Source organism: Antechinus flavipes, chromosome 1, assembly GCF_016432865.1.
Source record: "Antechinus flavipes isolate AdamAnt ecotype Samford, QLD, Australia chromosome 1, AdamAnt_v2, whole genome shotgun sequence".
In the NCBI taxonomy this organism is placed as follows: domain Eukaryota; kingdom Metazoa; phylum Chordata; class Mammalia; order Dasyuromorphia; family Dasyuridae; genus Antechinus; species Antechinus flavipes.
This window is the reverse complement of record NC_067398.1, coordinates 615,528,463-615,547,828: the sequence shown is the minus strand read 5'-3', so window position 1 is coordinate 615,547,828 and position 19,366 is coordinate 615,528,463. Positions and strand designations below refer to the sequence as shown.

General features: G+C 37.6%; 1 protein-coding gene across 5 annotated transcripts in view; it reads left to right on the top strand.

Moving 5' to 3' along the window:
• C1H8orf76 (chromosome 1 C8orf76 homolog) overlaps positions 1-19,366 on the top strand; it is a 46,689-nt gene that overhangs the window by 15,555 nt on the left and 11,768 nt on the right. For 3 of the 5 annotated variants that reach the window (XR_007949441.1, XR_007949440.1, XM_051971045.1), the window contains exons 4-5: positions 714-1,168; positions 2,329-2,461. Coding sequence is in view for 3 of the 5 variants with exons in the window: in XM_051971045.1 (XP_051827005.1) it covers positions 714-1,168; positions 2,329-2,461 (588 nt within the window). In the remaining 2 variants the exon portion in view is untranslated. Of the gene's footprint in view, positions 1-713; positions 1,169-2,328; positions 2,462-7,274; positions 7,504-19,366 lie in introns of those variants that run through there. The other 2 variants (XM_051971043.1, XM_051971044.1) reach the window with 1 other exon arrangement.

The window sequence follows — 19,366 nt, the reverse complement described above, 5'->3', positions numbered from 1 at the left end:
ATGTGTTCATACTTTATTTTTCTGTATCTGAGAGGGTTTTATATATAGTCCCTTTCCCCATAGCTAGAAATGAGACTTGCTCCATTGGAGTGGCTCCAACTTAGAAATATTCTGTCAGTTAACTTAGAAATTTGTATTTTGGGGGAGGCCAATCAGCCCTATCTCTGGCCAAGAGTAATTGACCTCAATAACAGTTACTAAGGAAAGCATTTGGATTCAATTAGCATGCGTTGGGAAGCACAGAGAGCTTCAGGGCTGTCCTGCTTAAGAAGTATAAGCCAAGGAGAATTTGAACTAGAATATCCTCAAATTCCCTAGGAATTAACTGTATTTTAATACAGCCATGCAAAATAACCAAAGTGGCCCAAGGCCTGAAACTAGACCAAGTCAGACTTTGATCAATAAGAATTATAGCAGAAATTGAAAATATAAGTCATAATTGTCATCAGCTCCTAGCACAAATGTCTCCTACTACCATTGCTGGTTATTGCATGGCTTCTCCTGATATTAGAGCATGTTGGGAAGCAGCTAATATTCTGTTGACTAGCATAAATTTGTCTAAGCTTGTAGAGTCTAAAAATGTTAAAAGATGTAAAAGTTTGACACATATTGCTCATTTTAATGGATTGATATCACATGAAAAAATTTGCCTCAATTTATCTAAGTTTCAAGCCTATTCTACAATTTAATATTTTTAATCTTTTGGTTTTCAGGAGAATGGAGCCAGTAACAGTGACCATTTAACTACTATACTCTACCTCCAGCTCACTATTTATTCAAATCTGAAGAACCTAGAGGAAACAATACTGTGCCTACAAAAACTGATTTCTTTGCATCATTTTAATCCATGGAACTGGGTCAAGCTTGCAGAGGCTTACTTGAGTCTTGGACTAGCCCTCTCAGCCTCATTTCCATCATCTCAGAAAGACAGCAGTTTTACCCCAAGTGACCAAGAATTCAGAACCCCTTTCCCATCACCAAAAAAAGATCCTTCTCTACTTTTTTTCAAAATCTTGAATGGAGACTCTGGGTTTTCTCTGGGAACAAGTGAAAACTCTATCAGGGATGTGCAGCCTGAGGCACCTTTCCATCTGGCATGTCAGTCCTGGGTACCCTCAGCATGGGCATGGACTCAAATGAAGGCTTGTGCTTCATTTGTTAGAGCCAGGTAAGCTAAGGACGAATGAAAAAATTCAGGATAATAATATTAGAGATGGGCTTTTCTGTTCTGCACTATAAGTGTATAACCTGTCAATAAGCACATGGTGATTTTCAGGTTTTTGCTTTATCTTTAATTAATACATAGCTTTAAAAGGACATTCAGTTTAATTTTGGGAGAAAAGGGGAATACAATAAAATGTTCCTCACATTATACAACTCACACTACTAGTATTATTTTGATCCATAAGAATGAAAGACTGCTGCCTAGAAAATACAGCCCTGAGATAAATCTGAAAATTGGGAAAAGAAAATTGAATGTCATATTTATCCCATTATATAGCTGAGAGTGGCTTTGAAAAAAATCAGATGAAAGATTGTTTTTGTGAGGAAGCAATTCTTTTTAGTGTATACTCTTAAGAAAATTAAATGCTCAACTCTATTTTGTATCCACAATAATGGATATAGAGCACTATTAGCTCATCTTACAGAGGGTTTAAAAGATTCACCCCATTGGAATTCAATCCTCTAGTCTCCTTAAAACATATAAAATTATGAAAAATAAAAAAGAAAATTAGATACTTACACATTTATGAGCAAAGAAACAAATTAGGTGTATGTTATTATCTAAGGACATACTTTTTTTAAAGCCTAAAAGAATTCAGAAATATTTAAAACAACAACCAAAAAAAACACAATTTGTGAAACTTTATGGGGAATATATATATATATCTGCTTAGCAAATTCTACATTACCTCCATAGGGGCCAAGCCTAAAACATTCAGAGTTTCTTAGATGACATGGTTGTATTTTCTCCAATCCTGGTTTCTATATTAGACAATAAAGACACTACTTAAATTCATAGGTATTAATCCATATTATTTTCAACTAGCAGTGAGTTAATTTAAAGGTGTTTGCCCTCTTAAATAGTATTACTGATAAATGATAATTATCCAATTTAGAGGCAGTGAGTTTAAAAGATCAGCCAGCAAAATAAGAGAGAAAAAGCACTACAAGGGAAGTCATTCAAAGCTAACCTACCTATCTGACCTCATGATGATTCCTAAGTAATATTCAACAACAGGATTACTTCCTAAATGAATATAGATGAGTGCTTTGTGAAGCTCCATTTAGATAACTAATAACCTGTTGGCTCATTATGGTTTTTAGGCTTTTGCTTCGGCTCATACAGTCTCAGCAAACATCTTTTGCTTTAGAGAAGAACTTCAAAGCTCAGGAGGAAGTTGAAGATAGACTAAAAGGATTCAACTTTGAAGAAGAAACTTTATTACTGATTTCCGAGGTGAGTGTCTACCTGATGTGGCGGAAGTTGCTCGGCAACCTGTTTTGAAGGGATATCTCCTTGGGACAGTCTTTGCAAGTGTCTCACAATCATTTCAGCTCCAGAGAGGAGTCTTCTGTTGTCTGTTTTCTTGTACTGCTCTGATTCAAACTGTCCCGTAAAGCTTACCATCATAGTAGTTTCAAAAAAAGTCTGGGGAAGTAGTATCAGAGATCATTGACTGAAATACACTTTGGGGAGTCTTAAATTGCTGAGAAGAGTCTTGGAGATCATGTGGTCTGACCTTGCTCTCACAGGATTATGCTTTGTCCTAGGACAAATGGCTGTAAGGGTTGACTCTTTGTGCTCATGAAATCAGATGTTACTTTCTTAGACAGCTCTCCTTGTTAGAAACATCTTCCTTAGAGTGAAGGGAAATAAATCTGCCTTCTGTCACTGCTGCCCTTCCTTTCTAAAAGTGTGTTATGTCCAGTACTCCTTTGCCACGAACAGTTTCTAGCGACAGTCTTCAGTACATTCCTCATATCTAAGTGCTTAGCTTCTCTTTTTCTTAATGATACAAATTATCCACCCTTCTCACTTGCACTGGAATAAGAAGTTGTCTTCCAAGGGCTTGAATCTCCCTCTCATTTCCATACATAGGAAGAATTCTGTGTATACTTGTTTTAGCTCCCTAGAACAAGTCCCCTGGATCAAGTGAAAGAAACCTTTAGTCAGTTCCTAAGTATTCTCTTTTTCAGACCAAAGAGTCATTGTTCCTTTGATCAGTCAGTGAGTCAGCATTTTTAAAGCGCCTTGCTCTGTGCCGGGGACTGTACTAAGTTCGGGGCACAGTCCCTTCTACCAAGGGCTCACAGACTAATGGGAGAGACAATGCTAAAAACTGTTGTGTGCAAATAAGATCTAGACAGGATGAGTAGGAAATCATCTACAGGGGAAGGCACTGATTTAAAAAGGGATCAGAAAACACCCAATGAAAGATTGGAGAGTTGAAAAGGGAGAGGATTTTGGGTATGGAGGAAAGCTGATGAAAATGTGTGGAATCTAAAGGTAGTATCTGCTTAGGAGAACAGCCAGTGTCACTGAGTTACAAAGGATGCAGGGATGAAAAATTGGAAAGCAGGATAAGAAGTCAGATTAGGAAGGATTGATGTTTGATCCTGGAGGTGATAAGGACTGCCTGAACAGTGAGATGACAGGATCAGATCTGAGGTTTAGGGAGATTAATTTGACAACCAAGTGTAGAATGGTCTACAATGGGAAGAGACTTGAGGCAGAGAAATCTTGATGCCATCTTGCCCGACTTGAAGCAGTGCAGGCCTGAGATGAAGAAGACACATACCAGGGTGGTGTCTGTAGCAGAGGAGAAGGTAAGGAGTTTATAGAAGATGTTACAACAAAACTAAAGAGTGCTAGCTACAGAATATGATGATGGTGAGAAGAGAATGAAGAGTTGAGGATGACACTTGGGTAATGTGGAAGAATGCCATTAATAAGGAAGCTTGGAAGAGAACAGAGATTGGGGGAAATATGAGTTTAATACTAGACATGTTGAGTTTAAATTGTCTGGGGCACATCTGTCCAAATGAATATGTGAGTATGAAGATTAGAGCTAGATAATTTGATTTGAAAATTATCAGCATAAAAATATCCAGTTTAATATACAATATTATCCTTTCCACATTTCTTCATCTGTATACAACGGTATCTTGAGAAACTTTGTCTTGACCTTGAATCCAATTAATAGTTAAACAGCATTTGCCTCATAAGTCTCATAATGCTATGGAGAGAGGAAATGAGGGTAATTTGATATGACATGTTCTGATCGAATGGATTTTTTTTCATCCAACATTTGCCTGAGACTCTCTCTTCTCTGATTTTTCACTTGTAAAGATTCTGCATCTCTCCAAAGATAATGTTTTAAGGAGTAAAATAGCCTTCCAGTAGCTTTTTTTTTCCTTCTATTTGATTTTCCATTAACAAGGATAGTTGAGCCTTGACTACAAATGATAGAAGCAGTGTGATATAAGGGATATAGTGCTAGGCTTGACTTCAGTTCAAATCCAGCTTTCAAATTCTAACTAGTTCTGTGATTTGGGGCACTTAATCTCTTGGAACTCCAGTTTACTCCTCTCTAAAATGGGGTAATCACTGCACTACTTACTTAATATAATTATTGTATATGGAGTATCTTCCAAACTTTAGAGAGCTATGTATTAAGACATTTTTTATTGGCATTTTTATCATGGAAATAAGACCTAACTTATCTTCCTTCCATGTAGTCTCAAAGGATACCTGTTCCCAAAGTTCAGCCTTCTGTTCCTTTTACATATTTCAGAAAGTTCAACTTTTAGCATCTTCAAATGACCTTCTCTGGTTTTGTGTTCTTACCTCCAGATATTTGATGGACATTCCCTTTTGGATGTCTCACCATCACTGTAAATGTAAGATTTTTTAAAACTGATATCCTCAGGATGAACTCTTTATTTTTGTATCCTTGACAGTGCTTTTCATATAGTAAATGATCAATAAGTATTGAATGAATGAAAGCTAATTGGATCTTTCTTGTGACTTCCTTTTTTCTGTTGGTTATGTATCTCTTGCCACCCAAACTGAGCATTACAAAGTCCTCTATTATTCCTCCTTATTGTCTGATCATCTCAGTCCAGTCAGTCATTATAAGCTTTCCTTCTTATGAAGGATTATTTTGAATTCTTTTCAATGTCTGTCATCCACACACTTTTTTTTCCCCATTTCCATGGGTATTCTTCCCTAATCTGAGTCCTCATATTTCTTACCTAGATTATTATATCCTATATTTTAGATACATATAGTTTTATACACATACACATACACATATCTACATATGTATGTCCCCTTACATATATACATATGTGTGTATATCCTATACATATTGATATAATATGCATCTCTCTGCATTCAGTCTCTGATTTCATCCATTTAGAAAACTTCCAAATGAAACATTTTAAAATAATTTCCTTCTGAAAAACTTGTATTGGCATCTCCATCTATAGAAACAGCTTCACCGTCTTTGTATGGCATTCAAGGCCCACCAAATCCACTCTTACCTGATTTCCTGCAATTTTCCTCATACATATTACCCACATCAGACTAATCCACGTTTGCCATCTTCTCTCTTCTCTATTACCTTTGTCTAATGTCAGTCCCTTTGCTCAGCTGTAAGGCTTCCTGCTTCCCCTCTACCTGTCTGAAGCCAACCTGGCCTTCATAGTTCATTTCAACCTCCATATTCTCCATGAAACTTCCTGATAACTTTTCTCCCTCTGTGATCTCTGGCACTAATTATCCAAACCACTTATGGTATTTAACATATACTTTGTGTGTGTGTGTGTGTGTGTGTGTGTGTGTGTGTGATGTGTGTAGATTCAGAATATCTTAAAGCTGGAAGGAGGCTGATAGGATCATCACATCCAGCTCCTTGCTCCATGTATGAATCTCCTTCCTTTAAGTCATCAGAGACTATGTCTCCTGGGAATGGGTGAGAAGGAGAGAAAGGAAAGCTTGGGATGTGTGCAGTGGTGGTAACAAGTCATGAGAATCTTTAGGGATTTGTAGAGGTTGGCCCATGTTGGGGATTGTGGCAGTGGATGGGAAGGGTTTAAGGGATGAACTGGACGGTGCAAGGTCAGTCTTAATGTTTTCTAAACTAGATTCTAAGCCTCTTGAAGGCAGGAAATCATATTGTAGTTCTTTAAAGATCTCCCAATTTTTTTTAGAAAGGGGGAAATTACTTAATCCTAGATCTAGACACCCAGTAAAACAATTTGCTTTTGCTTCAAATAACAATTTAAAGCCATTTAAAAATTTTTTCTTAATGAGTGGCTTATGCAATTGTTATTTTGGAATTTTCATTCAATTTGCAACTATTTATTATATATGTTAAGATAATTTTTTTACTTGCTATTGCTTAGTTTGGTTGACTCCATAGGTTATGAAATAATTTAAAATTTTTCTTTGTACATTGTAGCACATTTAATCATATACATTGGTCAACAGTTATGACTTGGTGGGTGGTTACTTTAAGGCTAATTTTTTGTTTTTCCTACCAACTACTTTGACAAAGGTCCTACAGAGAAGATGGTTCAAAATTCAAAATAGAATTTTGAAGACCAAAGAGCATTTGCATGAACCTACTTTTCTCCAGTAGGGAGCAGTAGAGTGTCCTCATTATGTTCTGCATAGCTGTTGTTCAGTTTCCCTTTTCCCCAATTATATACATTATCCCCTTGTGCCTCTCCTTTCTCACTTATACTGGTCTCAGCAGTTCCTTAGAGAGGGATTTCTATTTCCCTAGAACTTGCATGTTTTGATCTCCTAACAGAATAATATTTAGAATAAAATTTTAATCCCAAAAGACAGTAAGAGTCTTCCCGATAATGCCTTTCTTGTGATTTGAATAGTTGTGAAGGACCTTGAGTTGTGTTACTACCAGTAGAATAGATTAGATACAAAAAAAAAAAAAAAAAAAGATTTGTTTAGCTCATTATTCTGGGAAAATTGAATCCTCTTATTGAGCTGGTCCATTTTAATGGCACTTTCTGAGGAAGAGGTGAGAATGAGATGTAAACAAGAACAATGTGGGAACAAGAAAGGACTTTTCTATCAGCTTACAAGAATGAGCATTTCTTCTCCTTGTTGGAAATGTTCCCACTTCTGCTCTCTTTTGAAAGTATTTAAAATCAGTAGTTCACATTCTCTTCTCTATCTGCTGCCTGTTTTATGGGTGTGTGTGTGTGGTTTTGTTTTGTTTTTTGTTTTTTTCCTTCTGCAGGTTATGAGAGAAGATCTTATTCCAGAAAAAATAAAAGATGAAGTTCATGCAGAGGTGAAATGTGTGGGCTCTGAAGCCTTGACTGCCTTGGTAATCGCATCTTCCAAAGAATTTGAAGACAAATGGTTCAGAAAGATCAAAGACCATTTATGTCCTTTTGAAAATCTGTTTCACACAGAGATACACATCTCGCCTTAGCAGCCCATTAAAACAAAACACACCAAAAAAATCTTGTTCTGGATTACCTTTTTTTTCTTCTTCATCTGGAACCATGGCACAAAATGAAACATAGCTAATTAAATTGGTTTTTAATCTTTTTTTGTAAAATAGCTGTCCCCACTTCCCACTGCCCACGATTATTTCCATTGTATTTCATGTCCTTTTTTTTTGTTGTTTTAAAACTTTCAGTGTATTTATTTCTATTAAGTATCAAATTTTAAGCTCTTTCTTGAAATACCTTGAAAAAATTCATGTTATTCAGAATCAGTGACTTAATTGACAATGACAAATACTGCCTGAGACTGGAAGGCTCATGAGAAGACATTACTTAATTTCTTCTACCACAAATGTCCCTCCTTGTTTTTGTGAACCATCTTTAATCTCATTACTGTATTCAAAAAAGACCTCTGGATAGCATGTTCTTTCACAACTATTCTTGCGCCCTTGCCAGCAGTTTGGCAGTCTGCTTGCTTATGATCCTAGAGTTCAGCAAACCAGGAAACATTGAGTGGGAGATACTGAAACACAACATTGAAAACCTTTGTGAAAAGATTATCATCTTTATGTTCTTTTCAGCCACACAAGACCAGAGCACTTTTTTATGGTAGAATTGTATTAGAGAAAAAAAGCCTTATAAATCATGAGAAGCAGACAAAATACCTTTCTGCATTGCTTCTATTTCTAGGCAGTTGAAGATAAACAGGGCAGTTCTAAGGGAAATCCCAGTTTGTCTTCATCCTTTCCTTCTTTCTTTGGATACTTCTGTTCTACTTCAGGTACTTATTCCTCTCTTGCCCATGAAAACAGGGAAGGTATAGTTAGCATCTATAATTATTTACTGACCACATCTTAGCAAGAATAAGATTTTGGATTTTTCTTTCTTTTTTTTTTTTTTTTTTTTTAACATTTTAAGCCTCATCTCCACTAACTGATTTGTCCTATTAAATTTCATTAAATTTTCTAGTTAATAAGCGATATTTGCAGAGCAAAGGGAGGATTTTCTAAAATCTCTGTAGGACTATCCTTAAGGTTGGTTTTGAAAATAAAGCTGATTTGAATCTGTTAGGGCAGGAGGTCCTGACTTCTGGGATATGAGAACAGTTTCGATATAATTGTTTTCTTTTGCAACTGTGTTATTTTATGCGTTTAGAAACATTTCTGTGAAGGAATCTGTCCATAGGCTTCATCAGGCTGTCAGAAGGGTTCATGAAATTTAAAAAAAGGTGAAGTAGTCATTTTTTGGAGTGAATTAGTATCATTTATTTGTCCCTAGAGGAGGAGTAGGTAGGGCTAGTATGAAGGGAAAGAAGAAGAATTGGTGAGGAGGCAGCTACTAAAATTTTATTCCTGGGAAATTCTGGGGCTAGAAAAACCATATAACTAAAGCCCACACTGCTCTCCCACAGATTTAGTAAGGCTTCTCTTCCTCTACATCCTCTACCCCTTTTCTCAACTGTACCCAACATCTGGAGCCTGAGGGCAAGAAACTTCTATTTTTTAGTACATTTGATGTTATTTTTGTTTTTAATAATATTTTTCATACCCCTAATTTGAAAGCCTGAACCACATTCCAAGATCTTTTTTAAACTTCAAATAATGAAATTTCTAAAAAAAAAAAAAAAAAGTTATCACTTTACTTTCTTAACCCATATGTATCCTTTTGTCCGTCCTACTACTTGATTATCATTGGATATTGATTTCCAATTGAATATCCAATTATCATTGGATAACTGGCCAAATAAATGTACATGACCCTATGTACTTTGTAAAAGCTGCATCCAGAGGTCAAGGAGAAAGATAATAGAAAATGGTAGATGTTATACTGCTGCTTAAGGTGAGAAAATATAGAAAGAAAGCACATGAAAAAAGAATTATGTCATATGGATTAGGGGACATTGGTAGAACTTGAATTTTAAGTATCATTCCTTTGAAGTGATAAGATTGCTTGAATGTTGGGGGAAGAGAAACAAATTAAGTGGGTTGCCAATCAGATGCTGCCAAGGCTGTGAGTTTAGAGAAATTCTACTTTCAGATTCACTCAACTCAATAAAAATGATAAACAGATTAGGACTGAACTTCAACTCTTCAGGCCCACTGCTAAAGTAAAGACCATTATCCACAGAACTGTCAGTCCCCTAATCAGAACTCTGGATGTGTTCTGAATTCATCTGACTATACCATCATTCATGTCAAATCTCCACCTTTTCAGTATAATATGAAAAATTGTCAGATCCATCTTGCTGGACTCTATGCAGGTATATTGTCTAATATTTTCCTTATATCGGTATAGTAATCCTGACAAATCATATAAGCTTAATTTAGCATACATAATGAACCTATACTACTATCACTACTTCCTTCATTAAATATATTCTCAATCCACCCTTCAAACCATCTATTCCATAATTATAGAGGCATGAATTCCTAATGAAAGTGATATTTAAATTTAACCTTGGACATATCAGTGGGATTTCACCTGGCAACCATGATCTGAGAGTGGGTCTATTCCATTTGAGAGAATGATGTAAAGCAGACTAATGTGGGAATGTCAGGTAATTTTGTTTGACTAGAAAGATAAGACTAAAAAGGTGGATGGAGTCTTCCTCATGGAGGGCTTTGAATGATGTCCAACTAAAGAGTTTGGACTTATGTAACCAGACAAAAAGTTTAAAATCAAGTGAATGAGCATTTATTAAGCATCTTCTAAGTGTCAGTCATTGTACTGTGTTGGGGATTCAAAGAGAGGCAAAAATAGACCCTTGTCCCTGAAAGATTTCACAGCTAGAGGAGACAGCTCTGTACAGTCTTGTTATATGTAAGATAAATTGGAGAAAGCCTCAGGGGGAAGGCACTGATATTAAGGAGGGCTGAGAAAAGCTTGAACAAGGTAGGATTTTAAGCCAGAGGTCAGGAAGGAAAACCTACTAGGCTTGGAGGGCAGCCAGGAAAATCAGAGTCAGGAGATGGAGTAATGAGCTGAGAGTTGTTGGAATAATGCATAAGAAGACTAGGAAGGTAAGCAAAGGGTTAGCTTATGAAGAGCTTCGAAAGCCAAAGAAGTAACTTTATGTTTGAACTTCAAGCTAATAGGGAGCCATTGGAGATTACTTGGGTAGAGAGCTGATTACCTGTGCTTTAGATCACTTAGGAATATATGAGAGGGACATTAATTAGCAGCCTATTGTGTTGCTCTATTCCAGGTATAGGATAATGAGAATTTGTACCAGTGTGATATAGCATGTACAGGAGATATTCTCAAGGTAGACTAAAGGACTGGTCAACTATTGAAGTGAGAGAATGAGCCCTAGTTTGGGACCTTGGATGACTAGCAGGATAGGATTGGTGGTGCCTTCAACAGCATTAGGGAAGTTTGAAAGAAATGGGGGGGAAAGATAAGGAGTTCAGCTTTGAACATGTTGAGCTTAGAATGACTATGAGACACCCATCTTGAAATGTCCTGTAGGCAGCTAGAGTTGAGACCTAAAGGTCAGGACCAGAGAAATAGATGTGAGAATTATCTGCATAGAGACCATTGAATCCTTGGGAGATGACAAGGTTGGCAAGTGAAAATAGTATAGAGGGAGAAGAGAAAAGGTACAGGGCATTGGGGGACCCCCATGCTTAGTGGGCATAGCCTAGATGAAGGTCCAGTATAAGAGATTGATAGGAAACAGTCACACCACAACAAGGAAAACTAGGAAAGAGCAGTGTCACAGTGTCATGAAAGAGAAGGCAATGGGTTATATAGGATGATTGCAGTAGAATGGCAAGAAGGGAGTTGATACAAGAATTAGAACTGATGTGACTTGGTAATTTATTGGACATTCCGAGATAGGGGAGAAAGATCATGGGATTGTAGATTTAGAGTTGGAAGGGACTGAGAGGTCATCTTATCTAACTTTCTCCCTCATATTTTAAATAAGAAAACTTCAGCCAAGAGTAGTAGGTGATTTTTCCTGAGCTCACACAGGTAATAAGTAGCTGAGCCAGGATCCAAACTAGGTTTTTTTGTTTTTGTTTTTGTTTTTTTAATCTAGTAATCTTTGTGCTGCATCAGGTAAGAGTAAAGGATGATAATGAAATTTGAAGCACAGGAAGAACAGCAGTTTTGGGGGAAAAGATAGACCTATTCATTTGAAGGCATTCTTGTAAGAGCTTGAACAGTCTAGGTGAGCTTGAATTTGCAACTCATTTATAGCCCTGAGAACTTTGATAATGATGGGCATACTTGCCAATAGACTCAAGAAACTGTTTGCCTTTAGTTCTCAGTCATTCTTCTTGGAACAGTCTGGAACAGTTCAGAACTTGTTATGCTGGTCAGGGACCATTTCTGCAGGATCCAGCCATATTTCTGGCCCTTCAATCAATCAAAAAAAATTACCTACTGTGAGCAAGATGCTTCCCCCTTTTGGATTCCACCTATGATCTGAGGAATGATGGAATCTTAAGAATCACCAATTGAAGACATATAAGCCTGGGTCTTGTGGAGGAAAGGAGAATACTACTATCTATGAGCAACCAGATTTTTTTTTTTCTCTTCTGTAGATAATAGTGCTGAATATGATTATACTATTGAGTGGGCTTGACAGGATGGTAGGGGATTTCAGACTGAGCACTAACTTTACCTATATTACCTTCAAAGTATTGAACTCAATATGCTAAATCAGTCTTATTTCTTCAGCCAGTAACTTGAAATCATTTATAAGGAAATAGACTCAGATTCTTATTTGAACATCTAAGGCTAAATTTGTCAGTACTTTCCTCCAGGGCTCCTTCAGAGCTCCTGAATAAAATTGAGTTGAACTTTTACACAGTGAAATTCGGTTCTGAGGAGAACCACCATAAGACCAAAAGGGATATTAAGTCATGTAGCCCCTCTCCTGTTTCCAAGAAGGGTGTGGTAAACTGTTAGAAGCTCAAGAGAATTGGTTATCTTTTTAAAGACTTCCAAAAAGTGAGATTTCCAAACTGATATGGGAGTAACCCATATTAAGACTGTGGAAAGATTGTTATGGGATCTTTTTTTCATAGTATTCACCTTTTCCAGCATATAGTCCCTGTTTTTTTCTTCTAACCAGGTCTAAATCATGTATCAGGTTCCCTCACAACCTGAAGGGTCTGAATAAACTTTGGAGTTCTTCCCAGTGCTCACTAGATAGATGATCTGGGGCTTTCACTATTTGGCTATCCTTTGAAGTAGAGTTACTAACTTCTCTTACAAGTATTCGGGTTCATAAAGCTCCAAATAATTACAAATTTAGAGATTAATAGAAACCTATGGTCCTCTTGTGAGAGCCCATAGAAAATACCAATACTCACCAACAAGCAACCCTTCTTCCAGAAATCTAGTCTTAACAGTTTTGCTCTGAGTCAGGTTGCTTAGTTATTGTACCATCAGTTGCTTTTGGAGATGTTGCTGTTGGCTGATACTCATTGAAATTCAACTTAGTATAACTCTGCTCAGTTCTTGGAAGGTGGTGGTGATTTGTGGAATATCTTTGATGCTGATTTCCCTTTTCCTTCTGCCTGTTCTCATTCTAAAGCTTTCCTGAGATGATGGCCTTTGCTCCCTTTCCCAGGAAATAAATTCTCCAACACTGTCCATTGGAAAATACTTTGGAACCTCTTGGCAGTGTGTTTACAACTCAACTGTACGGCAAGGATGCCTTTTTCTGAAGCATGCATTTAATGTGGTTCCCTAGCCCTGGGCTAATGCACAAGAATTAATGAGTACCTTCTTCAAAGCAGATCCCTTTCCCTAATTTCCTTTTGACTCCTAGTATCTATAATTCTATGTTCCCTTTCTCTTTCAGTGCTAGGGTATTGTGGCTCGACCATTCATCAATCTCAATTGGTCTAGAGGCTCTGGGAAGAGAATGTCCCAAGTTATGTTTCAGTCCACAGAAATTTTCTCTGGGCAATATTTATTCAGTTTACTCAGGATTGCTTCCTAAAGTATTTTGAAGAGGGAGGACAGCCACCTAATAATAAGTTCTTTATTTCCCAGCCCTTTTAGACTCTCAATATTAGAAGGGAGCCACTTCAATGCCACCTGAAGCATAACTACCTTCTCCAGGATCCCTGATAAACAATTATCTGGCCACTCTCCCTGAAGACCTCTAGTCGTACCAGTCTTCCTCCTGCCTTCCTTAAGATGCCCAGTAATATTTGGACAATCCACAATTGTTAGGGAGCTCTTTATTTTTAACCCAAATTTGCTCCCTAGCAACTTCTACCCACTGGTACCACTTCTATTAAGTGGTACTAGTTCTGTTAATGAACAGAATTAAATTGGATCTCTTCCAGAAGGAAAGCTCGGATGGCCTCTAAGTCTTGGCTCAACTATCCACCATTCTTTTTATTGAGTCTTGTATGGTGTGGTTTCAAGACCTCAGCCACCCTTTCAGTTGTCCCCTTTTCAACGGAAGCCTCAAAGTGCAAGGCCCAGAACTGAAGTCGGTACCTGGGGGGGGAGATGGTCTGGCCAGGGCAGAGTTTGAGAGGTCATCTTTTTAGCTGCTTTACAACAGCCTACTGGGTATTTATGTACTCACAACAGCTACTATAAATAGATGAGCTGGAAGGGAGAGGCATTTTAAGTTTGGTCCAGGTGCCCTTGTAAGTATATTTGATGATATTGCTATCACAGTACCCTTCTAACTTGCCCTCTCCACTTTTCCATGTCTTTCAGATAACTAAGAATCATTAGCAGCTATCTGTCAACTGTTCCCATTTCTTCCCTATAGCCCTCCTGAATCCTCTCCACACTTTCCATTTATATTCTTGGTTATGGAAAGGCAGGGTTTGAATGAAGGAAAGGATTAAGTTGTGAATTATTTCTACATGTTGTGCTCCCAGTTAGGTGTACCCCTTAACTAATTTCTCTGTTTCCTTTCCTATTCAACAATGCTATACTCCTTAGCCTTTTTAAGAAGTGCATTGACACTTTATAGGAAAATGACAAGAATAAAATCTATCAAGTCTCCGTTTTATAGATCCCATTGTTGAAGAATGGCCATCAGAAATGTACTGTGTTTTTCAGCAGAGACACAAAACATATGTCTAGTCTAGTGCTTCAGTTATACTGGAGAAAGTGTAGAGCTTTCAGAGGACTCGTTCAGAAGCCAGCAGTTTCCTCGATGTGTGAAGTTGTGACCCTTCTGGTTTGGTAGCACCTGTAGAATTACCCCAAACTTTTTGGGGGTCTCTCCTGCCTTGAGGCAAGCTGTCTTTGCTGTAGGCACCATCACCACCGTTCTACTACCTATTGCTAGAAACATCTCTGCCCTTTTCTAGAATCTTCTATGCCTAGAAAATTCTACTCTGGAAGCATGTGTTCCTTGACAATACCTACTGCCTCTCTGCCTGTGACATCAGAAATGGAAAATCAATCAGACCTGCTAAAGTGAAATGTTGCCTCTCCCTATAAAGATGACATTGGCTGTGTCATTGAACAGCCTACATCATCAAGCTACCCTGTTTGGAATTTCCTGATATCCCTTTTCTCTCCCCAACTTGGAGGTTTTGCTTACTCCCTTTGTATTCATTTCTTCTTGCCCCTGCCCCTGGGTTTTTGTCCTCAGGTATCTCTTTAAGCCAATCCTCTTATGTAAATAAAAATGTGGTAGAATAAAGGCTTGATGCTATAAGTATTCACAAAAGGCCAGCTTCTTACTATTGAATTACTTCAATGTAGAGACAGACATTGATACCAGAAGCAGAGTAAATTTCACAAAGTATCAGACTAGTGGACCTCATTTTGCAATTAACTGATGTCACTTAGATGAGCAGCAGCTCAATTGGAATCCAGGAAGGAAAGATGGGGATTCCAGACCCATGTCACAGATTACGAAGGTTGAACTGAGACTCTGACATTCCTCTTCCATTCTTCTACATAATATACTTCACAAATTGGCTTATACCTATTTCTGATTTACATAGAATTTCAGAGTTGGAAGGGTCCTCACAGGCCATCTAGCCCAATCCATGCCTCCAAAGAATCCTTTCTACAACATACTTGACAAGTGAATATCTAGCCTCTGCTTGAAGATTTTAAGGGGAACCCACTGCTTTCCAAAGAATATCATTCCACTTTTAAATTGCAATTTTTCATGTGCAATATGTGACCCTGACAAATAGACTCAGGGATCCAAAGAGCTTTGAAATACATACTTGTCAAGGAATGGGTCCCTCAGTTTATGTTTCAATTCCATACTCTTCCTTTGACCCTCTTTAAGGATTGCTAAGATAATTCCTATTTTTGGTTCAGTTGTAATCAAACATACTACACAACTATAGGGTAAAATTGTAGACCCTACTCACCAAGGAGGTGATTTCAATCTGGGAAATCCCAAATGTTCATGCAAAACCACTCACAAGATAGGAGAATCTTTGGTTGTTCTGCTCTTGCATGTTTATTATGAAGGAATGGGGTCTGTTAAATTTCTTAAGAGGCTCGAGTCTCCATTTTTGGTTTGGATTTGGGGAGGGAAACAGTAGACACCAGGTAGTAATGGCTTTCATGTTGATCCAGGGATTTTCTTTCCCCACCCAATCCCCAAACCTGGTTTGACCCCTGGATTTTCTACTGTATTCTTTGAATACTATGAATATATATTGCATGGATTTACAATATCAAAGCAGGATGAAAGGAAATAAGGGCTTTTAAAGCTCTGCAATCTAGATTCCTCTTCAACCATTGAGGCAAATGTAACAAGTTATTTTAGGTCAAAGGAATGGTGAAGGATATTATTGAGCAAAGATGAGGTCCAACTATGAGGGATAACCTCAGAAAGGTATGATTATAAACTAAATTAGGGATCCTTTTATGAACATATCTCTGATAGAGTAGATACAAGGCTGGTTAAGAAATATGCTAAAGAATCTTTCCCTACAGGCAGCTGAGTATTCTAATTCTTTAATTTTTTTTCCCATTCCTCCCTGTCATGCTATCACATCCCAAGAGTCAGTGTTTAAATGATGAGACTCATGTTCAGCATCAATTCATTTTCTGGCCTGTTCTATTGTAATCTTAAAATTGAATTTCATTCTGGTAGCAATGAGGACATGTACACCCAGTTGGTCTATAATCCAGGTAGATTTCCAAGCTTTCCCTCTAAGCTTTGAGGCCTAGCCTATCTTATGCCATGCTACCTCTTTTAAGGAAATCTTCCTTCCCTTTTTAGGAATCTTCTCTTCCATTTTGCAAACAATCATCGTAGGTTTCTTATTAGATAGTCCGTAGCAACACTCTTCTTGTTATATTAGAAATGGAAAACCAAAACCAGTTAGGTACACCCAAGGAGACCTTTCCATTCCCTAGAAAACCTAAATACCTTGATAATATTATTTCTATGTCTTGGTTTTCAGGGTATGGCTGCTAGCATGCTTTTGGGGTATTAGTCATGGCTCCAAAATGGAGCACCCTGTCCAGATTATATCCTTCCCTAATAACATCTGTCCCATGTTTCTGTCTCTGGTTATCAGCATTAGCCAAACTTTCCATTGTATGGGTTAAAACATCCATAATAAAGACAATGCTTTGAGCATTAATTTATTATCATGAATTCATTGATTCATTGATCAGTCTGATGAAAAAGTCATGAAACCTTTTAATTCTGATAACGATTTCGGTGATCTAGGATCGACTCCCATCAATTCCTTCCTCTCTAAATTAAGAAAGGATTTACAGAGTATTTTCTCCTTACTTCTCTTCAGGGCTTTGGCCATGGTTTACCATTGTTCTATTACATATTCTCACCTGAGAAAGCATTATTAAAAAGTCTTCCTCAGCATGTCTTGTTTGTAAAGATGTTTAAATTTATATGTCTGAAATATTTACAGTTTCTCCTTGCAGTTTTTCTGACACATGTTCTTCAGAAGGAAGCTGTGAAAGTAAAGTGAGTGACAGCTTCTCTATGTCAAACGGTACCTAAGATCAGGGAAAAATAGAGCCTCTGTAATGTGACTCATCTCTGCTATATATGTGACAGTCCTGCCACTCTGAAGAAGCAAAATGAGAATAAGGGATCTGTGCATAGGCTTGATAACAATAGCACTTTCTACTATCCAATACTGCCATAGAATTGGGAAACTAGGTTTATGTTGTCCTCAGGAATTCAGCTCTGCCAAAGGTTCAGTAATAATATTGAGACAGTTTGTGGGTTCCTGAAGGTGGAGCTTGAGTCAATAACAGATGAGTAATAGGTTTTTCATAGGGAAAAATAGCCTGGGACCAGGATTGGGATATAAAGTGGATATTTGGGTATAAAGGAGGTACTGGACAAGCAGTAAGAGAAGAACTTAAACTCATTAAAATTGATTGTATTGAATATCTTTTTTTTAAAAAAAGTTATACTGAGACTTTGTGTTTTATATCCCAGTAATTTCCTGCTATACCTCCAGCCCCTAACCACTGAACCTTCTCTTTGAAGGAAAATTCTTAAGGAGTTCTGACAGAATAACCACTTCTGAAGGGATAGGTAATACTCTAGACTTCCAAAACCTCAAGTCATTTTAATTTAATCTTGAATTTGTCTTGGTATTGTTTTCATTTTGTATTATATTTATGTGTATTTTTTTCTGGTTCTGCTTACTTTATTCTGCATCAGTTCATACAAGTCTTCCCTTATTTCTCTTGAGATACTCACATTTGTCCATTTTTATAGCATGGTAATATTCTGTTATATTAAAGTACCACTGTTTTCACAATTTATCCCTGCTCATGGGATTCTTGCTATCACCAAAAAAAAGTATTACTATGAATAGTTTGCTATGTCAGGACTTACTTTCTTGTCTTTGACCACCTTAGGGTATATATATCCAGGAGTATGCTTAATAGATCAATTTTAATGATCTTTTTTTAAAGATCTCTTTTTCTAATCCAATATCCAACTTTGTTCATCAGCTACAATGATATCATAGCTCTTATAGGAAAAACATTTATCTTTGAATGAGCTAACAAACATTTGGATGACTATTAGAAAAGACAATTAGAAAGTGTAAGACAAAAAAATACGGGTATAAAATAAGGGTATTCATCAGCCTTCCCTGAAATGGAGGAAGGAACAAGGTATAAACATTGATAGGAAGTTGTGACTCAAGGGAATCCTGCTTCTGGGGAGAGTGTCTCTAATGAAAAGCACCCACCAAGCCTTTGCACTTGGACCTCAGCACCAAGTGCTTTCAGGCTTAGTGGTGGGCTCTTTGTTGGCTGCTTGACTGAGAGGAAACAGGCCGTAGCAGAGAAAGTTGAGGGGTTTAGGGCATGGTTGGTGAGCAAGGAAGTCATTTCCAATGAGTTGCTCCTGAGCATTTAGAAGTGATATTTCCACGTGGGTCAATTCATTAGTCATTGCTATATGATATGGATACTCATACTTGTGTATTCCCGGTGATTCATGTGTGGAGACATTTTCCCCTTTTCCCCAGGTTCTCCTCATAGTATTGTCTAATTAGGAATCATGAGAGCATACTAGAGTCCTCTGACATCCCAGATCCCCAGTAACCCCTCCTCCAACCCTTAGTTATCCCTCCAAAACTTTTGACCCAAATCTGAATCCCTCCTGATCCTAGGTAAACTTTTGTCTAGACTATATACTTCTTTGCCTGAGTTAATAACTGATATTGTCCAACAGCTGCAGGAGAAGACAGCTTAAGGACACAACTTTGGGGGTCTGATCCCTAAATTATGTCCCTTGTGACCTTCTCAGATGCTCCTGAATCCTGTTTCTTGATGGCAGTAGTTTGGCCACTTCAGGCTTCCTAGAATTTTCACATGATGCTTTGGATTTCCAGGCCTGGGCATTGTACTTCCCAAATGCTCCAGACTGGACAATGATAGGGCAGCTGGGGGCAAGAGAACAATTCCACCA